At 36.9% G+C, this 19,858-nt stretch overlaps 2 protein-coding genes across 5 annotated transcripts in view; one reads left to right on the top strand and one right to left on the bottom strand.

Moving 5' to 3' along the window:
• Nucleotides 1–221: 221 nt before the first annotated feature.
• LOC311067980 (glyoxylate/hydroxypyruvate reductase B) lies at nt 222–3,335 on the bottom strand. Its single transcript, XM_084090125.1, has 6 exons — nt 3,082–3,335; nt 2,594–2,969; nt 2,335–2,506; nt 994–1,172; nt 820–916; nt 222–682 (listed from the first exon to the last, which is right to left on the bottom strand). Exons 1-6 carry the CDS (start codon nt 3,247–3,249, stop codon nt 529–531), a joined length of 1,146 nt encoding a protein of 381 aa, XP_083946251.1. The 5' UTR covers nt 3,250–3,335; the 3' UTR covers nt 222–528.
• Nucleotides 3,336–6,567: 3,232 nt separating this feature from the next.
• Nucleotides 6,568–19,858, top strand: part of jarid2a (jumonji and AT-rich interaction domain containing 2a) — a 37,421-nt gene continuing 24,130 nt past the window's right edge. For all 4 annotated transcript variants that reach the window (XR_014603185.1, XM_084088803.1, XM_084088802.1 and 1 more), the window contains exon 1: nt 6,568–7,161. Coding sequence is in view for 3 of the 4 variants with exons in the window: in XM_084088803.1 (XP_083944929.1) it covers nt 7,117–7,161 (45 nt within the window). In the remaining variant the exon portion in view is untranslated. The remainder of the gene's footprint in view (nt 7,162–19,858) is intronic.

The following is a 19,858-nucleotide window of genomic DNA, read 5'->3' as shown; positions in this document are numbered from 1 at the left end:
ATGATTTATAGTCCATATGTTTCTGAATAGCCTATACACATATATATATATATATATATATATATATATATATATATATATATATATATATATGAAATATGAAATGAAAGCTTAAACTAAATGAAAGCTTTATGATACCCTAATATGAAAAAACTGCAGATAAAAGGAACAAGAAAATATCATCTGAAAAAAAAAAAAAGTATGAAAAGACGCCATACATTACAGTAGGCCTATTGCAAAGTTTAATTTTGAATTCTTTCGTAACATCAGAATCATTTTTTTTTAAACGATCACAGTTGTGACAGATTTTGTTAATTTATAATATGCTGTTCAATTTAACAAAAAACTTTAGATAACATATCTATAAGTATCAATGTAACATTTACACACACACAAAATCACAAAACAATCACATCTACTATACATTGTACTATCCAGTCTTTAAAAATATGATGATTACCATCTCCATTAGTATTTTCTGTTTTACTGGTTAAAAAACAAAGGGACAGATGGCTCTGTGATCTGGCACTATGCCTTGACTTCGTCAGGGAGCTGGCCTCCAGTTAGAGCGGCCAAGGCATTGGTCACCATCCTCTCCACCATGATCTGCGACGTCTCCATGGTGTGGGTTCCTAAATGAGGGAGGACGATGACATTTGGGAAGGACAGCAGGGGATGATCCCTGTACATAACAAAGAATCATATCATTCATACTACAACAGTGATGTGTTTAATGCAGGAAAAAAACATTTAGGGCTGCAATTTTACAATCCTAAATATTTGGACTTTTGCAATTAGATGAAAGTGTACTAAGCAAACCTGGGCAATGGTTCAGGATACGTGACATCTAAAGCAGCAGCTCGTATCATTTTCTTCTGGAGAGCATCCACTAAAGCACCTTGGTCTACTACCAAACCTATGACAAAAAAAAGTAGTTCTCAAACATACGGATTTCCTTTAATTGGATTGTTTTGTTTCAGCCTATTACATTACCTCTGCTAATGTTGATAAGGGTGCTATTGGGTTTCATCATGGCAAACTCTTTGGCACCAATCAGTTTGTGCGTTTGTGGAGACAGATTGACCACCACCATGACAAAGTCTGACCTCTGTAGCAGCTCCTTCATGCTTGCACAATACATTGCCCCAACTGCTTTTTCTTCACTCTCAGGCCTGAACATATAAAACACTGTGAAATTAAATATAAGGCAGGGGAGCAAAACTCGATTTCTGGAGGGCCATAGCCCTAAAGATTTTAGCTTAAACCCTAATTATAGACACCTGATCCAACTAATCAAGTCCTTTAGGCATATTTGAAAACAGGTATGTGTTTTGGAGCAAGGTGGGAACTAAACTCTGCAGGACAGTGGCCCTCCAAAAATTTAGTTTTGCACCCCTTATTTAAGATAGTTGTAAAATGAGTTATTTCGTGACAACTCTCGGAAGATTTTTAGCATGGGGATGGATATGATAATGTTAATTTGGTCTTCTTCACTGGAACAGATCTTCTACGCTGCTGCCGCTGTTGATTATTGCTGTTGTTGTAGATTATTGGTGCTGCTGTTGCAGAGTACAGGAACTTGCTACTGCCAATATGCTACTCTGTAAGTATTTAAGACATACTGCTGCTGCACTAATAGCATATATCAATTATCCATAGCAGATCTATACAAGTGGAGCTGGGGAAGGTGGAGGGTTTTAGACGAACTCTGAAAGTGTGCTGCAACTGCTATAGTGAACGATAACCAGCCCTTTAAATTTTGAACAGCAGGCTGCATTGCCTGCAGAGGTGACAAGAACCAATAAGCTTGTGCCAAGTAGTTAACGCTGTAAATATCATCAGCTTGCATTAAGACCCATCAGCCTGCACCATCTAGAGTTTCATAACATAACTAGGCATTAATACGTTGGTGGCAGACGTGGCCTTATGGTTAGAGAGTCAGACCGGTTGCCGGTTACCAGACCGGTTCGATTCTCAATACCGGCAGGAAATGACTGAGGTGCCCTTGAGCAAGGCACCGAACCCCCAATCGCTGGCTGCCCACTGCTCCGGGTGTGTGTGTGTGTCCATAGCTCTCTACTCCTAATGTGTGTGCAGACTGTGCACTAACTTGGATGGGTTAAATGCAGAGGACAAATTCCGAGCATGGGTTAACATACTTGGCCTTCACATGTCACTTAAATCAGTGTTTTTTTTTAAATATTTGAAAACAATGACTAACCACTTTATGTTCAAATGGATCGAAAACAGACAGAAAAATGAGTTTACAAATTATTGAAGCTGGTAAAAAGTTGTTTAGTGACAGAGAATTATTTCAAAGTCCAACAGATTCACCTTTGATTCCTATTGTGGTAAAGGATTTTCATCTCAAACCCTTGAGCTCTCTTGGCGATTTTGTATCCTATTCTTCCCATGCCGATGATGCCCAGGGTGGCCCCGCTAACATCAGTGCCCAGAGAGGACTCTGGAAAATCATCAAATTCCCGGAACTTGGAAAAATTGTGCCCTGAAGAGAAAAAGAAAATCACAATGTACTCAGTGAACAATATGATAAACCCTGAAGAAAGCATAGAACGGATACTGCACTTCTCACCCTCAACAATCTTTCTTGCAGATGCCAACATCAAACTCATGCCAATATCTGCAGTGGCATTATCCACCACATGAGGAGTGTTGGAAACTTTGATTCCAAAGCTATTTATCAGAGGAATATCAAGGTGGTCTACTCCTACCCCACCATTAACAACAGCCTTGAGGTTGGGCAAAGACTGTAACAGGTTTTGGTCAACTTTAATAGCTCCACCCCACACAAACAGTGCCTGGATTTTAGCAGCGAAGTCTTCTTTCCTCTGTACAAACCTCTCAAATGTGATAATAGTAAAGTGTTTCTCGATACAAGGTTCAAAACACTTGTAGATGCCTCCGGGTGCTCCAAGTGTGGTGGCTAATATGCACGGTTTATCCATAACCTGTGAGAAAATTAACCAGCACTAGCATAAATGGGCTATATAACTAAAAATAAAATAAAAATAATAATAACAGACGAACGCATTCGTCTTTAAATGAAATATTCTTTCTCACCACTTGTATGACAGTCGATCGCAGTCTGTATGTTCCCTGAAAGATTCTCATTGTCACGTGCAACATTGTATTTGTATTCCAGACATGGTTAATCAAGTACCGATAAAGACCAAAGGTGGTTTTCTGTAAATCATTATTAAGTAGGCCACCTCTTCTAAGGCTAAACATTTTAATTTTTGATTGCCAAATACCTACTTAAAAATGTTTCCAAATCTTCTTTCGTGTGTCATCGGAGGTTTTAATAGTTGCTAGTCACTCAAATAACCAGAAGAGGGCGTTAGAAGCCAATGAAACGTATTATTCAGTTGTGGCCCATTTCTGTCACACGATTAAGTTCATATGTGGTTGTTTGATGGACATGTGGTTCGTGTTTTTACTTGTACACAATATATTATTTCCAGATTGGATTTTCTATTAATTGTAATTTAGTTTGGTCACAAACACTGAGTAGCCTATAATAAAGGACTCCTGCTTTGCTTTGTCAACACTGGTATTATGGTTTATAGTTCATTGTTGTATGTTTCATAGTAGATTTATTAATAAGCCCACTAAAAATATCAAGTCTTATCATATATATTATCAAAAACTCCTTCTTATTCACAAACTCTTAGAATGCCAGTATAGTTTTTCAAAACACTATAGCAATGATATTGTGCTGATGATGAGCCAAGCACGTGAAGGGTGAATTTGATAAAAGATTTTAAGGCCATAAATTATGTTGAAGGCTTTGTCAGTACTGAGGGCCATTGCATTAATTCCAGAACAGTTAGTAGGCTATAAATGGCTGCAACAGAGTTCCAGCTTTCCTGTGGCCTCCATCTGTTGGAAAATCCATGTGTAGAGGTTCAGCATTATAAACAACCAAATATCTCAATATAATGAAATTCTAGCAAGTAAGTAAATGTTTTCATTTCCACTATACAGAAATGTCTGAGCTATTACGTATTGTCTTAAACAAAAAGCATAATAATGAATTAATTTATTTACTGGGTATTTTAGGATTGGATGTACTCTAATACAATGATGCCTGGTGGATTAATGCTCAAACACCCTGTCCATCTGCTATATGCCACAATAAATGTCATATCTGAGTAACCTCTCATATATGCGTATAGGGGTAACATATTAGTTATTGGTGACAGTGGACAAATAATCCAAAGAAACTAGACGGTCTAATACCTTTTAACATCTGACCAAGCCTTCAAGCATATGTGGATCTACTAAAGCAGATCAATCACTACCAACTTGAATTGTGTCCTTTCTTTCTAATGAAAACTACTTCCTTGAGAGTTAGCTTTGTTTGGCAATCAACCAAAAATCGTCTCTGTTCTGCTGAGCACTTCTCTTCAAAGTCTAGTGCTTCACAATTAGCCTACATGTTGGACTCTGCCCCAGGGACAGGCATGTTTTAAAGTGATGAACTGATTCCACTGCCAGCAGGGTGGCCCATTATTTCAACCATAGTCTACTTAAAACCCTATTTTTTTTTAGAACTAAATGGGAGAAAATACCAGACAACCACTTGTTTTGCAGACTTTAACAGGCTCATGTGATTTTAAAAAACCAAGGGTACAACAATGTTCCTTTTTTTTCGAACTCAATAGACAAGAAAATTTAAATAGCCATCATCTTAATAATTTCAGTGTATCCTCATGAATTCAGTGATTTATGTTTTCCTCTAGTGGTTCTTTGTGGTTTAATCATTTAACCAAAACCATTACCAACTTCTTTCAGTTTGCTTTTCCTGTCTTTGGCATTTACAACTCTGGTCAAAAGTCTCTGGTGTAAGGAAATGGGCACTTGTGCTCTGATATGCCCCTGCTACCTCTTGAGGTTATTTTTAACGCTGTTCCAATTAAAGAGGTCTGTCTGCCCTCAGGCTCAGGCTGAATGATAATGTTCATCCTGGTAGAAAGACAAAGAACAGACTTCAGCAGATATTCAACCTCACAATCACAGGAATATCCCATCTTGCACTTTTTCCAGCAAAAAAAAAAGAAGAAGAAAAAGACACTTAGTTAAAAAAATGTTTCTAAAACCAAAGAGTAAAGCAAGAGTATTTGCATTACTTATGATTTGCGTTACATAATCAGATTACTTTTTTCAAGTAATGTGTAAAGTAACACATTCTTTTTTAAATTTCCAACAGCATATTTTAAATTTGCCAAAAATAGATTTTTTTTTATTAAAAAGCAAACAAGCAAGCCTAGCTCAGGTGAGAAAAAAAGGAACGTAAAAGTAGCTTAACATTACTTTCCATAAAAAGTAACTAAGTAACTAAATTAGTTACTTTTTAGGGAGTAACACAATATTGTAATGCATTATGTTCAAAAGTAACATATATATATATATATATATATATATATATATAACATATATATAACACACACACACACACACACATATATATATATATATATATATATATATATATAAATAACTATATTATATATAAAAAATAAAAACTATATATAAAAAATAACTATATATATATATATATATATATAGTTATTTTTTCTCTAATTTTCTACTTCTGCTCTACATTATTTTTGTAGCTCAGCAGTACTGTGCACATTGTTGTCTCTTTTTTTATTTGTAAGTTGCTTTTTTTTTAAAGTGTCCTTGCAGTGAATTAATGTAAATGTAAATATAACAGACTTGTAACAGAATGCAATGCATTACTTTTGATTTTCACAACAGTTCTCTCTGTTGTTTAATTCAAATGAAAGACACTCATAACACATCAATAGGGAAAAATACCCCATCAATTTCATCCCCATATACTGGGATTGCTGATCAGGGTTTATTTTTAGAAATAATCCCTGGATTATCACAGAGAGGGGTTTGCTATAATCCTTAAAGACTCCTTGATTTCACCAACATTAGCATAGTACAAAGCATGGGCGTGGGTTTCCTGAACTAGCAACTGCTATTTTAAATTTTTTTATCAAACCATGGGTTTACATGTGAATTGTAAGGAATTTAAATTTCTGTAGGTTCATTATTCACCATTTTGATGCTATTGGTTAGAAATAATTTGCAACACTAAATTAACATTTCTTACAAGCAAATCTCAACCTGTCAATTCATTGCATTTTGACTCTCGACCAAGACACATGAAAGTGATTTTTGTTCAATTCTGTATATTATTTTTCATTGTTTACAAGCTAGTGGCATTGCTCTAATGTTGTTTATGATCATGTGAATCACCTAAGCTTCATGACAATTCTAATAACATGTAAAGGACTCTTAAACTGTTTATTTTGTCTACACATAGAACTTCTTATGCTTTTTTTATGCATTTTTGTTTTTCTGCACCTTCTTACTCAGTAATTGGCAGCTCAGTCAAAAACTAGTTCGTGATATTTATTCAGAGAGCTCAAAGAAGTTAAGAAAAATGTTAAAAGCAAAGATTCGTGCACTGTTTCAAATGTACCGCTAAACGTGCTGAGTGTGAATGATAGGACAGAGCCTCCTATGAAAGACGCCACTAGGTCGCATTAACATCGGTGCCACTGAGTGCACTCAATATGAGGGAGCACAGCGGCAGCCAAAACCCAACTCCAGATTTTTCAAATTGGTTTGTTTGACTGTTTTGCGCCCGCATAATGTAACAGTAAACGATATATTACAGCCTACGAGAATGGAAGCCAGAAGCTGGCTTTTATTTTGACTGCAAGAATGTGGTGCGGGGAGCCCTGACAATACGCCGTTCAGCTTTCAAATGGAAGATTGGCTACTCCGACTCATTTCGGTGGATATGTTGTCGTTGTTTTTTTACACTGACCCTTTTTAATCGCCATGGATCTCTAGATTTGGATTCTTGTACCTCATTCGTGTCTTGAACTGTGAAAAGAAGACAGGCTACGCCGATCGACCGGGACGCAAGATTCTCTGCCTACCTCGACATTTTGCTACCAGGGATTTAAATAATCACGTGCTACAACAACGAAAAGATTTTTTTTTTTTTTTTTTTTTAATAATCAGAATTGATGTGGCCGTCTGACCTTTAATGAATTCAACCTGGAGGGCAAAATGAATAGGGAAAGGCCGAAGAGAAATATCATTCAAAAGAAATTTGTAAGTGCAAATTTGACATTTAATTCGTTGCGTGACCATCGAATTCAGTGGCCGCTGCCTCGTAATTTGCATTAATCACATTGCTGTTGTGCCTTGTGTTATGTTATCGTCAGGTCTGCTGACAGAATTAGGTCAGATGTTATAAACGACCAGTGCATGAACCATCTTCTATTTGAATTGGAGGACAGACTGGCCGATGTGAATCGTACTGTTGACCCAGATAATGCATTAAGGCTTTTGAAGTATACCTTGTTACATTTCGCATTAACGGCGTGTGTGACATGTCGCTATGTTGATTTCCACTGTCAGTTTTGTCGTATAGTAGCTTCAGTCGATGTAGACGACCGTCTCGCGACTATAACGTGGTCAGTTTGTGGTCTTGTGTGTGTGTGTGTGTGTGTTTGCGGTCATGGTTCTGTGTGTGTAGGTCGGTTTTTCAATGTCACAAGAACTTAGCTTGTCGAATCATGGGCAGATGCTTGTTTTGTGGTAAGGGCTGAGGTAGTTTACAGCCTGTCTCTGACCTACTACTGGTTAGATGGTGTAAGCAGACTGACCTATTTATTGCTAAGATATATGTTAAAACTGTCCCTCCTACCCATTCTGCAGTCACTTTATCAGATGTGTAGGCTATGTAACAAAATGCTTATTTTTACTATAATTTTATATAAATAAACAAAATGCTATCTTATTTTATTTCAGATAGTTGCCAAGGCAACATTTCCTATTTTCCTTTAGTTTAACTTGATGTATTAAAATAATTGAATGAAATATTAATAAAAACTATATAGGCTAGGCAAAAAATAGACAAAAACGAATTAAAATAACAAAAACACAAAAATACCTAAACCTTAAACTGAAATTAAAATGGAAAATACAAAAATAAAACAAATTAAAAATATTAATGGAAACTCTTTATATTAAATGATATTATTAACTGTTAATATTCAATGATAACAGTATCTTAATGATACTAAAATAACAAGCCTATTAAAGCCTATTAAACAAGCCTACTTAAGCCTATTAAATGTTAATTATAATTCATGTAATTCATAGTAGTAAAATGTTCAGGTCCACATGCCATTTTAATGAACATGTTAAAGAAAGAAGCATCACCATTTCATAGGTTGTATTCATTTGAACCTATTAATATTATTAATTGTTGTTTGATTTGTATTTTTAAGAATAGATGAGAAATATTTTAGCCATTGAAGGCCTATTACTTACTTAAATTATTTATAAAATCTTTATGATATTGTAAGATTTTATTCATTTACATGAATTTTCAACTACAATTACACTTTTAAAATTAGCCTGCCTCTTGTATCCTGGTTTTCCAAGACACTGGGAATCCTGGTACTTCTAAGAAAAAACAGCTGAATTAAAATAAGAAATATCTTGATTTTAGTTGCTTTGGCTTATTTTAATGCTACTTTTGCCTTGTTTTGAATAATTTAATTCACCTTGAGGCCCCCTTGGAAACTTGCTGAGGCCCCCTAGTGGGCCCCGAACCCCTGGTTGGGAACCACTGATCTATACCCTTTGAATATAACCTTATCTGGGTAACATTATAATGCATCTTGGCCATATGAAAACTGCAGCACAAAATGGCTGCATGGACAAAATCTTGACATACATTTCTAGAGTTAAAAGCACATTCAGGCAAAAAAGAAAGAAAGAAATGTATATACAAAAATCAGTTATTCTTTGAGGATTACTATTTCATTCAGTTGCAGTCTGATGTCTTTGTTTACCTTGATTCTCTGGTGTTTAATTGCCACATGGTTCGAAGTACAAGCTCTGAACATTTGGTTCGGTTGTATGAGGCTGGGAATGATCCTTTTAAAGATGATAGCTTCTTTGTATGGAGCTCTCTGCCTTTGCTTTAGTTGGTATTCGCTGTAATTCATTGCAATCCTGTGGATCAAATACAGCTGTCGCTTAGATGTTTAGACACGTGAAGGCACAAACATACTTTTAACACTTCATGCTGAAATCTATCAGGGTTCAATATGAAGGTAATTCTATGAATATGCTAAAAAAAAAACCTACTGTTTTTGAAAAAGCAAGGCTATGAATATAAATAGCCTGTTGTGCACATTGAAACTAAGAATGCTGTACATTCCTTCTTCTCTCTTGCCAAACCGGATATGGTTGGTTAGTAAATCTACACAGGGATCAAGAGATTTTTGATCAGGACTGCATGAATCAGCAGCAGAGTTGATATGCCTGTATTTACACAGTTACTCCTCTGTGACAGTTCCCATTATGAGATCAGATCTCGTTCTTTCTGTTTAAGAATATTAAACAATGTCATTCAGGATTAGGTGAGGTTACATCACACACTATTACTGTGGATTATTGGAACATTACTGAAGTGTAGTGTAAATGAACAGGCTGTAGAAATTAGGAAGGCTGTAAGAAATCATGTTTCACGCTTTCTCCCGAGCACCATATGTGAAAACAAATCTATTTAATGTGACAACAGAGCAGAAATTGGCAGATATATATCGCTCTGTGTTTACAGTGAACACAGGCCTGCCTCACATGCCAGAGATGGCCATCTAAACTGGAAGCTCTTGTGTCCCACACATTTTCTTTGGCCTCAGCAGTCAGAGATATTTGATAGCTTCTTCAGACTCATCCTTGGCATCAGTTTGCTTCACACAGTAATGGAGAACTAAAGCCCATGCTACACTGATCCTGTTTAGGGCAGCGCTACATTTACAAACACTAGATAGACTCATTCATTTCAAGTGTTCACTTAAAATGTTTTTTTTTTATCTAGAAAATGTTGATTGTTATTGCAAATCTTGAATAACTGGTTTAGTGGGGCATCTTAACTGGGAAGAACGAAGCTAGGCTGTTAACAATTCAAAAACAATTTTTTATCCCAAATAAGGGTGATGATTATCTGATTTCACTCTCGTTTATAAACTTTTGGTCCTCATCCCTGGAACTGACATAGACGAAATGTGGTTTTAACTTGTCACAGTCTGGTTTCACTTCAGTCACTGGATTGCTTTTTATGTCTCAGAGCAGTTTTGGTCTATGTTCATATGATATGTGATTGCTATGGGTGTAGCAATTGTCAACCCGAACCGCAGAACCGCGATACACCACCCACGGTACGTATCGCGATACTCTCATGGCGTACCGAAGGCGTCCCGCCCCCCGGCTGACGTACTGAACTGTCAGCTTTGTGTAGCGTTACACTCCTAATGATTGCTAATGTGGTTTGAAATAGGTCCTAAGGAAACACTTAGTCACACCTTATACTGTTCATTTTACTGTGTATTTACATAATTAATGAATAATACTAATGGACTACATGAGCTTTCTGTGTAATTATTTTGTAGATATGATTGTTATTATATTAATGATAGTAACATGAATAATATGAAACGCACTGTAAAATAAAGTGTTAAATAAGGTTGTATTGGTAATCCAACATAGTAGCAAAAGAATTGACATGCAGTTGGATGTTATTGATTTATGTACTACTAAATGTGCTGACTCATTTGTTCACTTACAAGTGAATGTTTTTATGAATTTAAAGACTTAGACACACACACACACACACACACACACACACACACACACACACACACACACAGAGAGAGAATATTAGACATCTTGTGACACTGAAGACTGAAATAATGGCTAAATTAATAATCACATATGTTAAATATTGTTATAGCATATTACATATAATTAAATAAATATGACATGTAAATGTAAATGTATTTATTTAATAATAATAATTTGAATTGAATGAATAATTTTATGAGACACATCCATCTTTAATCATTAAATAAATGTGACATGTAAATGTAAATGTATTGACATGTAAATGTAAATGTATTTATTTAATAATAATAATTTGAATTGAATGAATAATTTTATGAGACACATCCATCTTTAAACTGAAATAATGGCTAAATTAATAATCACATATGTTAAATATTGTTATAGCATATTACATATAATTAAATAAATATGACATGTAAATGTATTTATTTAATAATAATAATTTGAATTGAATGAATAATTTTATGAGACATCCATCTTTAATCATGTTAAACCACTGGATAATATTCAGCTGTGATGAGCTGATAAATGAGCAAAGGAAATGATTAATATCGCTTGTGTCGTCTACTACAGTTGTACAGCCTCAGTGCATTTTATCTGTGTAATGAAATTTTGTGGCTGTGTTACAACTCTCAAATAAAACAAAGGATGATGTAAAAACTGCAGGAAGCTTGTAATGGCTGCTTCATCCCTCCGTCTCAGACATGTCCAGCTGTGCACTAATTGATGCAGTCATCCCAAACTCCAAGGAGACATATTGTATCAGAATGGGCTTGCTGAACTGGGTACAATGATTGCTGCAATGTTATTATCAGGAGATGTTTTTATCAAGAAAAGTGTCTGGCTATTCTCTATTGATTTAATGGCTGTTTAATTTGTTTTCTTGAGAGATAATACTATAGCTGTCATAAATAGCAATTTGATGTAGCCTATTTAAAGGCTTCAGCAAAACTTTGATGAGCAAATATTGCTGTTTAGTGTTTTGAAACATGAGTGAGAATCAGTATACAAGGTGACTCCACTGTCTGTTGTCTCTTGAGACTTCATACCGCTGTCATGCATGGTAGTAGCTTATTGAGTTTTAAATTAGTTTTAATTCATCCCAGTACAAGCATATTGTTTAACACTGCTCATGTCTATGGAAAGAGAGGGAGGGAAGTGCATATGGTTAAGCGGCCAGGTTTGCCACTGGCATTCTCCTGTTGTCATGGAAGGAGAGGGAATTGTCATTGGGTGGGTCTTTGCTTCCTTGGCTCCGTCTGCAGCAATCTGTCTTCACAGCTAGGTGAATGTGTAGAGGATGCTGTCACTGGAAACACAGTGTCCTTGATAAGCAAACCTCTAGGAAGCGACGCTTGTGGGAACTCCCCTGTGCATTGAGTCCTTTGTGTTTGTACAATCAGTGAAGATTGTGTGGCACAGCGCTGAACCATGGGAAGACCAAAATATTTATTTGCAATGCAAGCATAAAGATCAGCAGCTTTTTTGAAGAAGACTAAGTATTCTGTTATTCTTGCACTTTTGGGAGAATGAATAATGCTTTGTTCATAGTTTTTCATTGGGACAGTCTGGACTTTAACAAAGAGATTTTTGCAGATGCAAATGCACCGTTCTATGGAAGCTTGTTTCCAATTCTGACTTTTTTTTCTGAGAATTGCGAGATATAAACTCCCAATTGCGTGTCATAAAGTCAGTTGCGAGAAATAAAGTCAGAATTGCGAGATATAAACTCGCAATTGCAAGAAAAACGTCAGAATTGTGAGTTAAATGTACAATATGTAATTTTTTCGCTAACCTCTTACAATAACGAAGGCGTATGTTGATGACGCATAAGCAGAATTATGGAACTTGCCGTCATACCGAAGGATCTAATAATGTGGATCTAATAATGTTTATGGATGAGTGAATACATTGATGTTTTTTAACATGACTGTGGTATGAAGCAGGTCGCGATTGCTAATAAGAGATTAGCGCCACATGCGAGTCCCGCGGATATAAAGGAATGAGGACATTTCATTCTACCGAACTACCCGCAAGTGCTGAATAATACTCACACAGGTCAGTTTATTAGACGAATGAAACTTGTGAGGTAACGCAGCGCTGTTTCACTTGGTCTACACTATCACACTAAACAGCATTTGAGTGTCGAAAGTTCTAATAGTTTATCTGTATGAGACTAGCAGTAAGCTAGATCAACATTGGAATAACATACTGATCATATTCTAACATTTCATCATGTTGAGCTATATAACATTGATTAGTTTTATGTACATTTGCTCACCGCTACATTTGCGCGTCTCTGTTAAGTCAAAGTTTGTCACGGACGTGGAGCTCTCGGCATCTTGAAAACGCCACGCTGATATTGATCCTCGTTTTAGTTCTCCTTTTGTCTCAAAGCCTTCTTGCCATGGTCCATAATGTTTGAACGAAACAACAACAGCGTGAGCGTGCCGCTAGACGTAACGCAGTTGTCCACGTCTGTCGCCATGGTTACTATGGCAGTACGAGCGGAAACCAGGGATAGCGCGGATATTACTTTACAAGTGGGACAGGGCGACAGGGACGAGCCATTATTTAAAATTGGAATTTCTCTGAAATTAAAAATCTTTGGGAACTTTTGGGATATTGTAAGTACACAACTGCAGGAAATATAATTATCACACTGTGCAAGTGATTTTTGGATATTTTATTACAAAAATCTTACATATTGTAGCTTTATTAGTTTATATCTCTCAATTCTGACTTTTTTTCTTGAAATGTAAATGGATTCAAAAGGGCTAAATCTAGATGATGGCAAATGTCATTTACAATTTAAAATATGCAGCAACAATTAAATATCCATTAAATATTATTTTGATGATAGATATCCAATATCTACCGGTAATAACTGATAACCAATATAGGGCATAACATCATGTATGGTTGGAACAGTTTTTGCTCATTATCTTTGTGAATTTATTTCCAGTTCGTGTAGCTTTTCAGAAATGGAAAGCTTTCGTGTTGTCAATGGAGTAGGTGTGACTGAGTGCTGTTGAATGGCTTATTTGAGAAGCTTATCGGAGGGAAATTTTCTTGAGAGGGCAGCCAGTCATCATTTATAATCGAACACCTGCGTGTACCGTGTTGATAGGCCAGTCGATGTTGGTTTAATGTCAGGTTATTGGTCCTGGGTAAATAATAGATCTTTTTTTTCTTTCATGCCAGCTTGCTTTTGTTAACATTAGTAGTAGTTAGCTGTGTGTGTGTGCGTGTGTATGAGTGACCAATGATCGGTCTGAGACAGATGGGTAAACAAGGTCAGATTCGATGTGTTGGCAGGCTGGCCCTCAGCCCGTCTGCTTTTGATGCCCTGTTTAAATTTGATCTGTGTGAAGCAGCGCTCCCAGTCCCAACTGATGCTCTGTCTGAATCAACGTCTGTGCTAAACTTTAGGTAAAGATTAAAGCTTTTTCAGTAATTTTCCTGATTATAACACTAGTTGCTTTTGGATTCAAGTGTGTGCAATCCATAAGGGAGCAATTACTCATTAAAGCCATCATGTTTAATAAAAGCGTTTGACAAGTTATCTGTATGCAAATCAAACCCACACACAAGAATTAAACAGGCCTCAGTCTGCAGCCTATTATTCTGCCATTATTCCTCCGACTTTGTCCTTTGTTGTTTGCCGTTTGCTCTTTGTTGTTGTTCTGATGCCTCACTTGATCTTTGGATTATAGACTCCAAATGTAAACAAATGTGAAGTCTTCTAATTCAACCCATATATGTCGCTATCATGAAAGATCTGCATTGTGCTTACGGTGACAGACTTATCCACGTGAGTTTAGACACAATACACCTTTATCAATAATTGACATGGTTGCTGGTAGCGTAATAAAAACCACCACATGACTTAGAGATGTGTGTGGTGAGAGATGCTGGTGTAATTGTAAGTGCTGCCCGGAGCAACACGGACACAAATAGCAAACTGATGTGGTTAAAAGGAGGATGCATATGAGGCCGTTTTCACAGAGGAACTGATTATGACAGTTAAATGAGCAACATGAATCTTATGTTTAATTGATTTTGGAGATATTGGACTCATGCACCATCTGTGATCAACGTATTGATATTAGTTCTTACCTTAAATGGAAAATTCTATACACTGTACATTAGAGGATTGTGTATATAAACACAACAGGCATGTTTAGTGAAAATAGTGGAATTATATTGTTGCATTTCTTTTATGAGGTGTGTCAGGGCTCCTTGATCAAATAATGGACCCGGATATTCTAGAATCATTCACTTAACTGTCGGTTTACAAGCATCAAGTAAGCAAATCTCATTCTGTATTTGGCAACGGACCTTGTGCTGGCATAAAAACAGTGAATTTGGCCATAAATCCGAGTGCTTCTGTCCTCCATTAATGCACTGTCAGGATTATGCTTTGTTCTGCTTAGTTTCATTGTGTTGGTTCTGTTCTGTTCCTGTTCCCTGTATTTGTATATTGTTTCCTTGTGTGTGCCAGATTCACCACATAAGTTCACCTGTTACTCATTTAGTTTCCTTTTTACCCTTGTGCATTTAATTCCTCACTTTTCATCTATCTATCTATCTATCTATCTATCTATCTATCTATCTATCTATCTATCTATCTATCTATCTATCTATCTATCTATCTATCTATCTATCTATCTATCTATCTATCTATCTATCTATCTATCATACATTATTGTTTAAAAGTTTTTTGTATTTTCTTCAGCAAGGATACATTAAATTGATCAAAAGTGACACTAAAGACTTTTATATTGTTACTAGAAAATGTATTACAGTTTCCACAGAAATATTAAGCAGCACAACTGTTTTCAACATTGATAATAATAAGAAATGTTTCTTAAAAACATTAAATGAGCATATATCAGATTAATTTCTGAAGGATCATGTGACACTGAAGACTGGAGTAGCCTAATGATGCTGAAAATGTATCTTTAACATCACTGGAATAAATTACATTTAACATCATAATATCACTTAATTTAATATTTTAAAATATATTTATATTATATTTAAATTATAAAATATATTAAATAAAAAATAATTATTTAAAATTGTAATAGATCACAATACTTATACAATTCTTTGAAAAATCTTATCAACCCCAAACTTTTGAACAGTAATATATATATACAGTGAGGGAAATAAGTATTTGAACACCCTGCTATTTTGCAAGTTCTCCCACTTAGAAATCATGGAGGGGTCTGAAATTGTCATCGTAGGTGCATGTCCACTGTGAGAGACATAATCAAAAAAAAAAAATCCAGAAATCACAATGTATGATTTTTTAACTATTTATTTGTATGATACAGCTGCAAATAAGTATTTGAACACCTGAGAAAATCAATGTTAATATTTGGTACAGTAGCCTTTGTTTGCAATTACAGAGGTCAAACGTTTCCTGTAGTTTTTCACCAGGTTTGCACACACTGCAGGAGGGATTTTGGCCCACTCCTCCACACAGATCTTCTCTAGATCAGTCAGGTTTCTGGGCTGTCGCTGAGAAACACGGAGTTTGAGCTCCCTCCAAAGATTATCTATTGGGTTTAGGTCTGGAGACTGGCTAGGCCACGCCAGAACCTTGATATGCTTCTTACAGAGCCACTCCTTGGTTATCCTGGCTGTGTGCTTCGGGTCATTGTCATGTTGGAAGACCCAGCCTCGACCCATCTTCAATGCTCTAACTGAGGGAAGGAGGTTGTTCCCCAAAATCTCGCAATACATGGCCCCGGTCATCCTCTCCTTAATACAGTGCAGTCGCCCTGTCCCATGTGCAGAAAAACACCCCCAAAGCATGATGCTACCACCCTCATGCTTCACAGTAGGGATGGTGTTCTTGGGATGGTACTCATCATTCTTCTTCCTCCAAACACGTTTAGTGGAATTATGACCAAAAAGTTCTATTTTGGTCTCATCTGACCACATGACTTTCTCCCATGACTCCTCTGGATCATCCAAATGGTCATTGGCAAACTTAAGACGGGCCTTGACATGTGCTGGTTTAAGCAGGGGAACCTTCCGTGCCATGCATGATTTCAAACCATGACGTCTTAGTGTATTACCAACAGTAACCTTGGAAACGGTGGTCCCAGCTCTTTTCAGGTCATTGACCAGCTCCTCCCGTGTAGTTCTGGGCTGATTTCTCACCTTTCTTAGGATCATTGAGACCCCACGAGGTGAGATCTTGCATGGAGCCCCAGTCCGAGGGAGATTGACAGTCATGTTTAGCTTCTTCCATTTTCTAATGATTGCTCCAACAGTGGACCTTTTTTCACCAAGCTGCTTGGCAATTTCCCCGTAGCCCTTTCCAGCCTTGTGGAGGTGTACAATTTTGTCTCTAGTGTCTTTGGACACCTTTTTGGTCTTGGCCATGTTAGTAGTTGGATTCTTACTGATTGTATGGGGTGGACAGGTGTCTTTATGCAGCTAACGACCTCAAACAGGTGCATCTAATTTAGGATAATAAATGGAGTGGAGGTGGACATTTTAAAGGCAGACTAACAGGTCTTTGAGGGTCAGAATTCTAGCTGATAGACAGGTGTTCAAATACTTATTTGCAGCTGTATCATACAAATAAATAGTTAAAAAATCATATATTGTGATTTCTGGATTTTTTTTTTTAGATTATGTCTCTCACAGTGGACATGCACCTACGATGACAATTTCAGACCCCTCCATGATTTCCAAGTGGGAGAACTTGCAAAATAGCAGGGTGTTCAAATACTTATTTTCCTCACTGTATATATATATAATCATCAGTTATTCTTCCATAACTGCTTGGCTGACTTTTTATATTTTTTTTAAATTATAATTATTCCCTCATAGTATTCTATGTTTAAAGGGGCATTCCACCCATAGGAACATTGTTTTTTATTGAAAGTGGGTCATATATGTAGTCGAAATGTAAAATAAATTTTGAATTTGGTGCCTTCGTGACAGAGGAAAGACAAAAAATAACTTCAGGACGCATTTGTATGAAAGACAAAACTCTCACAATGCACCACATTGCACAGCTCCGCAAGCCACTCCCACTAATCCAGAACAGCGCATATTTGCCTATAAGAGAAATCACTCTTCCGTCTACAACAGGGGTGTCAAACTCAGTTCCTGGAAGGCCACAGCCCTGCAGAGTTTAGCTTCAACCTTAATTAAACACACCTGATCAGCTAATCAAGTCCTTCAGGCTTATTTGAAAACTGCAGGTGTGTGTGTGTTGAAGCAGGGTTGGAACAAAACTGTGTAGGGCTGTGGCCCTCCAGGAACTGAGTTTGACACCTGTGGTCTACAAGGCTAGCTACCACCAGAGCTTGAAATTCATTTCACACAAAATGTCTAGTTAGTTGGCGAACTCATTAGTGCATTACTCCTCGTTTGTATTTCTTTCGAAAAGGTGAATTATTGCATGGTACCGGGATGTTCAGTCAGAACATATGCGGTGCGAAACTAGGATAGTTCACAACACAAACGTCCGTGTCCTCGTCTGATTCAGAGATTTCGTCCAGGAGAAATTGTCATCGTTGAAATTCTTTGCCGCAGACGGACTCTATCTCTGTGTTCGTAGTTGCATAGTGAGATCACCGGCGCCACCAGTCCGCCCTAACTCGAGCCAGTCCGGGCTCCTCGTCCACGGCAGGCAGGTCTTCTGCCTCGGCTGCTCTTCGCTATAATGCGGCTTGTAAAGGTAGCCACAAACACCTGATTCAAGCATCAGACTTCCGAAATCATCTTCTTCTATATCATATTGAGTACTCTCCTCCGCTATTGTCATAACTGTACATCTGTCTCCACAGCGCCTGTTAGCTTAGCTTCAAACAAGATGGAGGATATTGCTTTCAGTTTCAGAGAGTAAAGTCCCACCCACTGATCTGTAATAGGTCTGTAGCGTGAGCGGGTCCCGCCCCTGGGAAAGATTGGAGAGATGAGGAACTAGTCCTTGTAGTCTCAACAGAAATCCCCCCCTCTTACACTTCCTCCGACAATGACGCAAAATGACGATTTTTACGTCATTGTGGGAGGAAGTGTAAGAGGTAAATAACGGATTTCTCCCGTCTCAGGGGAAAATGAGAGAGTGTTGCACGACCATTCAGTAGTATGACTGGGTTTCTAACAATGCAAAGCTTAGTGCAAATGGGTGGAGTGTCCCTTTAAACCACAATGTTAAGTACAGATGAGATTTCAAATTATAAGAGACGCATTTCCTTTTCTGTCTGGCAGTCTATTGATATTGACTTCCACTTTCTAGTGTGTCTTTTGGTGGGACCCTACTTGCATAATCTCATAAATAATAGAGCTTGGCCTTCACTCGTGAAATGTCATATCGTTTTGAGTTCACCCTGACAGGGACTTTCACATGGCCGCCACAATAGACCTGTGGAAGACTGTCTCCATGGCTACTAGAAGTTCCCTAGCGAGTGCCACTTTCTTCGTGTGCCATGAGGAGGCCCTAAACTGAGGTCAAGCACTTCACATCGTCCTAATCATCGTTTTCACATTGCTATCACTGGGGGGAGGGTTACGAATGATTACGAATCTTGCTCTCAGGATCAGTTTGCTAAAATAAGTCCCATTTATAATGATAACAATACATCACGTGTAGAATATAAAATCTGGCTTAATGAAAGCATGGTGCTCTTATGCTGATTGCAGTGGGACTGTTTTTTGGTTGTTGTTTTTTTGCTTATACACAACTATTACAAGTGAAAACGTTCACTGATACTCATTAAGGCAAAACACGATATATCATGTAAACTTTTTCTATTGGATGATCAGGGTAAATTGTACTTATTTTGTTTTCTGAGAAACATGCAAATATCTTATGTAGCTTCCTATGGGCAGTACTATATCTTTGAACAAAATAAGAAAAATGTACACATCCTCATCCTATTCAAAATTTATTTGGGAATCTTTGGAATTATAGTCACCATGAAATCAAACTTGACAATTCTTTTTTTTAATGGAATATATCAGTATTTATTATAAATGATTTATCTGTGCACATGATTTTTTTAATCTTCTGAATAATCTGTAATCTTCAATCAAAATCCATTTTGCAGCGAGAAACATCTCTTCTCTGATT

The sequence above is a fragment of the Abramis brama genome (genome assembly GCF_963993115.1).
Source record: "Abramis brama genome assembly, chromosome: 17".
Taxonomy (NCBI): Eukaryota; Metazoa; Chordata; class Actinopteri; order Cypriniformes; family Leuciscidae; genus Abramis; species Abramis brama.
The sequence above is the reverse complement of the archived record's forward strand: the minus strand, read 5'-3'. Positions and strand labels throughout refer to the sequence as shown.

Excerpts from the sequence above, each read along its gene's own strand:
- LOC311067980 (XM_084090125.1), bottom strand. The coding sequence starts at position 3,249 with ATGTTTAGCCTTAGAAGAGGTGGCCTACTTAATAATGATTTACAGAAA. Across the intron at positions 2,970-3,081 it reads GATCGACTGTCATACAAGTG|GTTATGGATAAACCGTGCAT; the intron begins GTGAGAAAGAAT and ends ATTTTCTCACAG. Across the intron at positions 1,173-2,334 it reads TACCACAATAGGAATCAAAG|GCCTGAGAGTGAAGAAAAAG; the intron begins GTGAATCTGTTG and ends TTATATGTTCAG.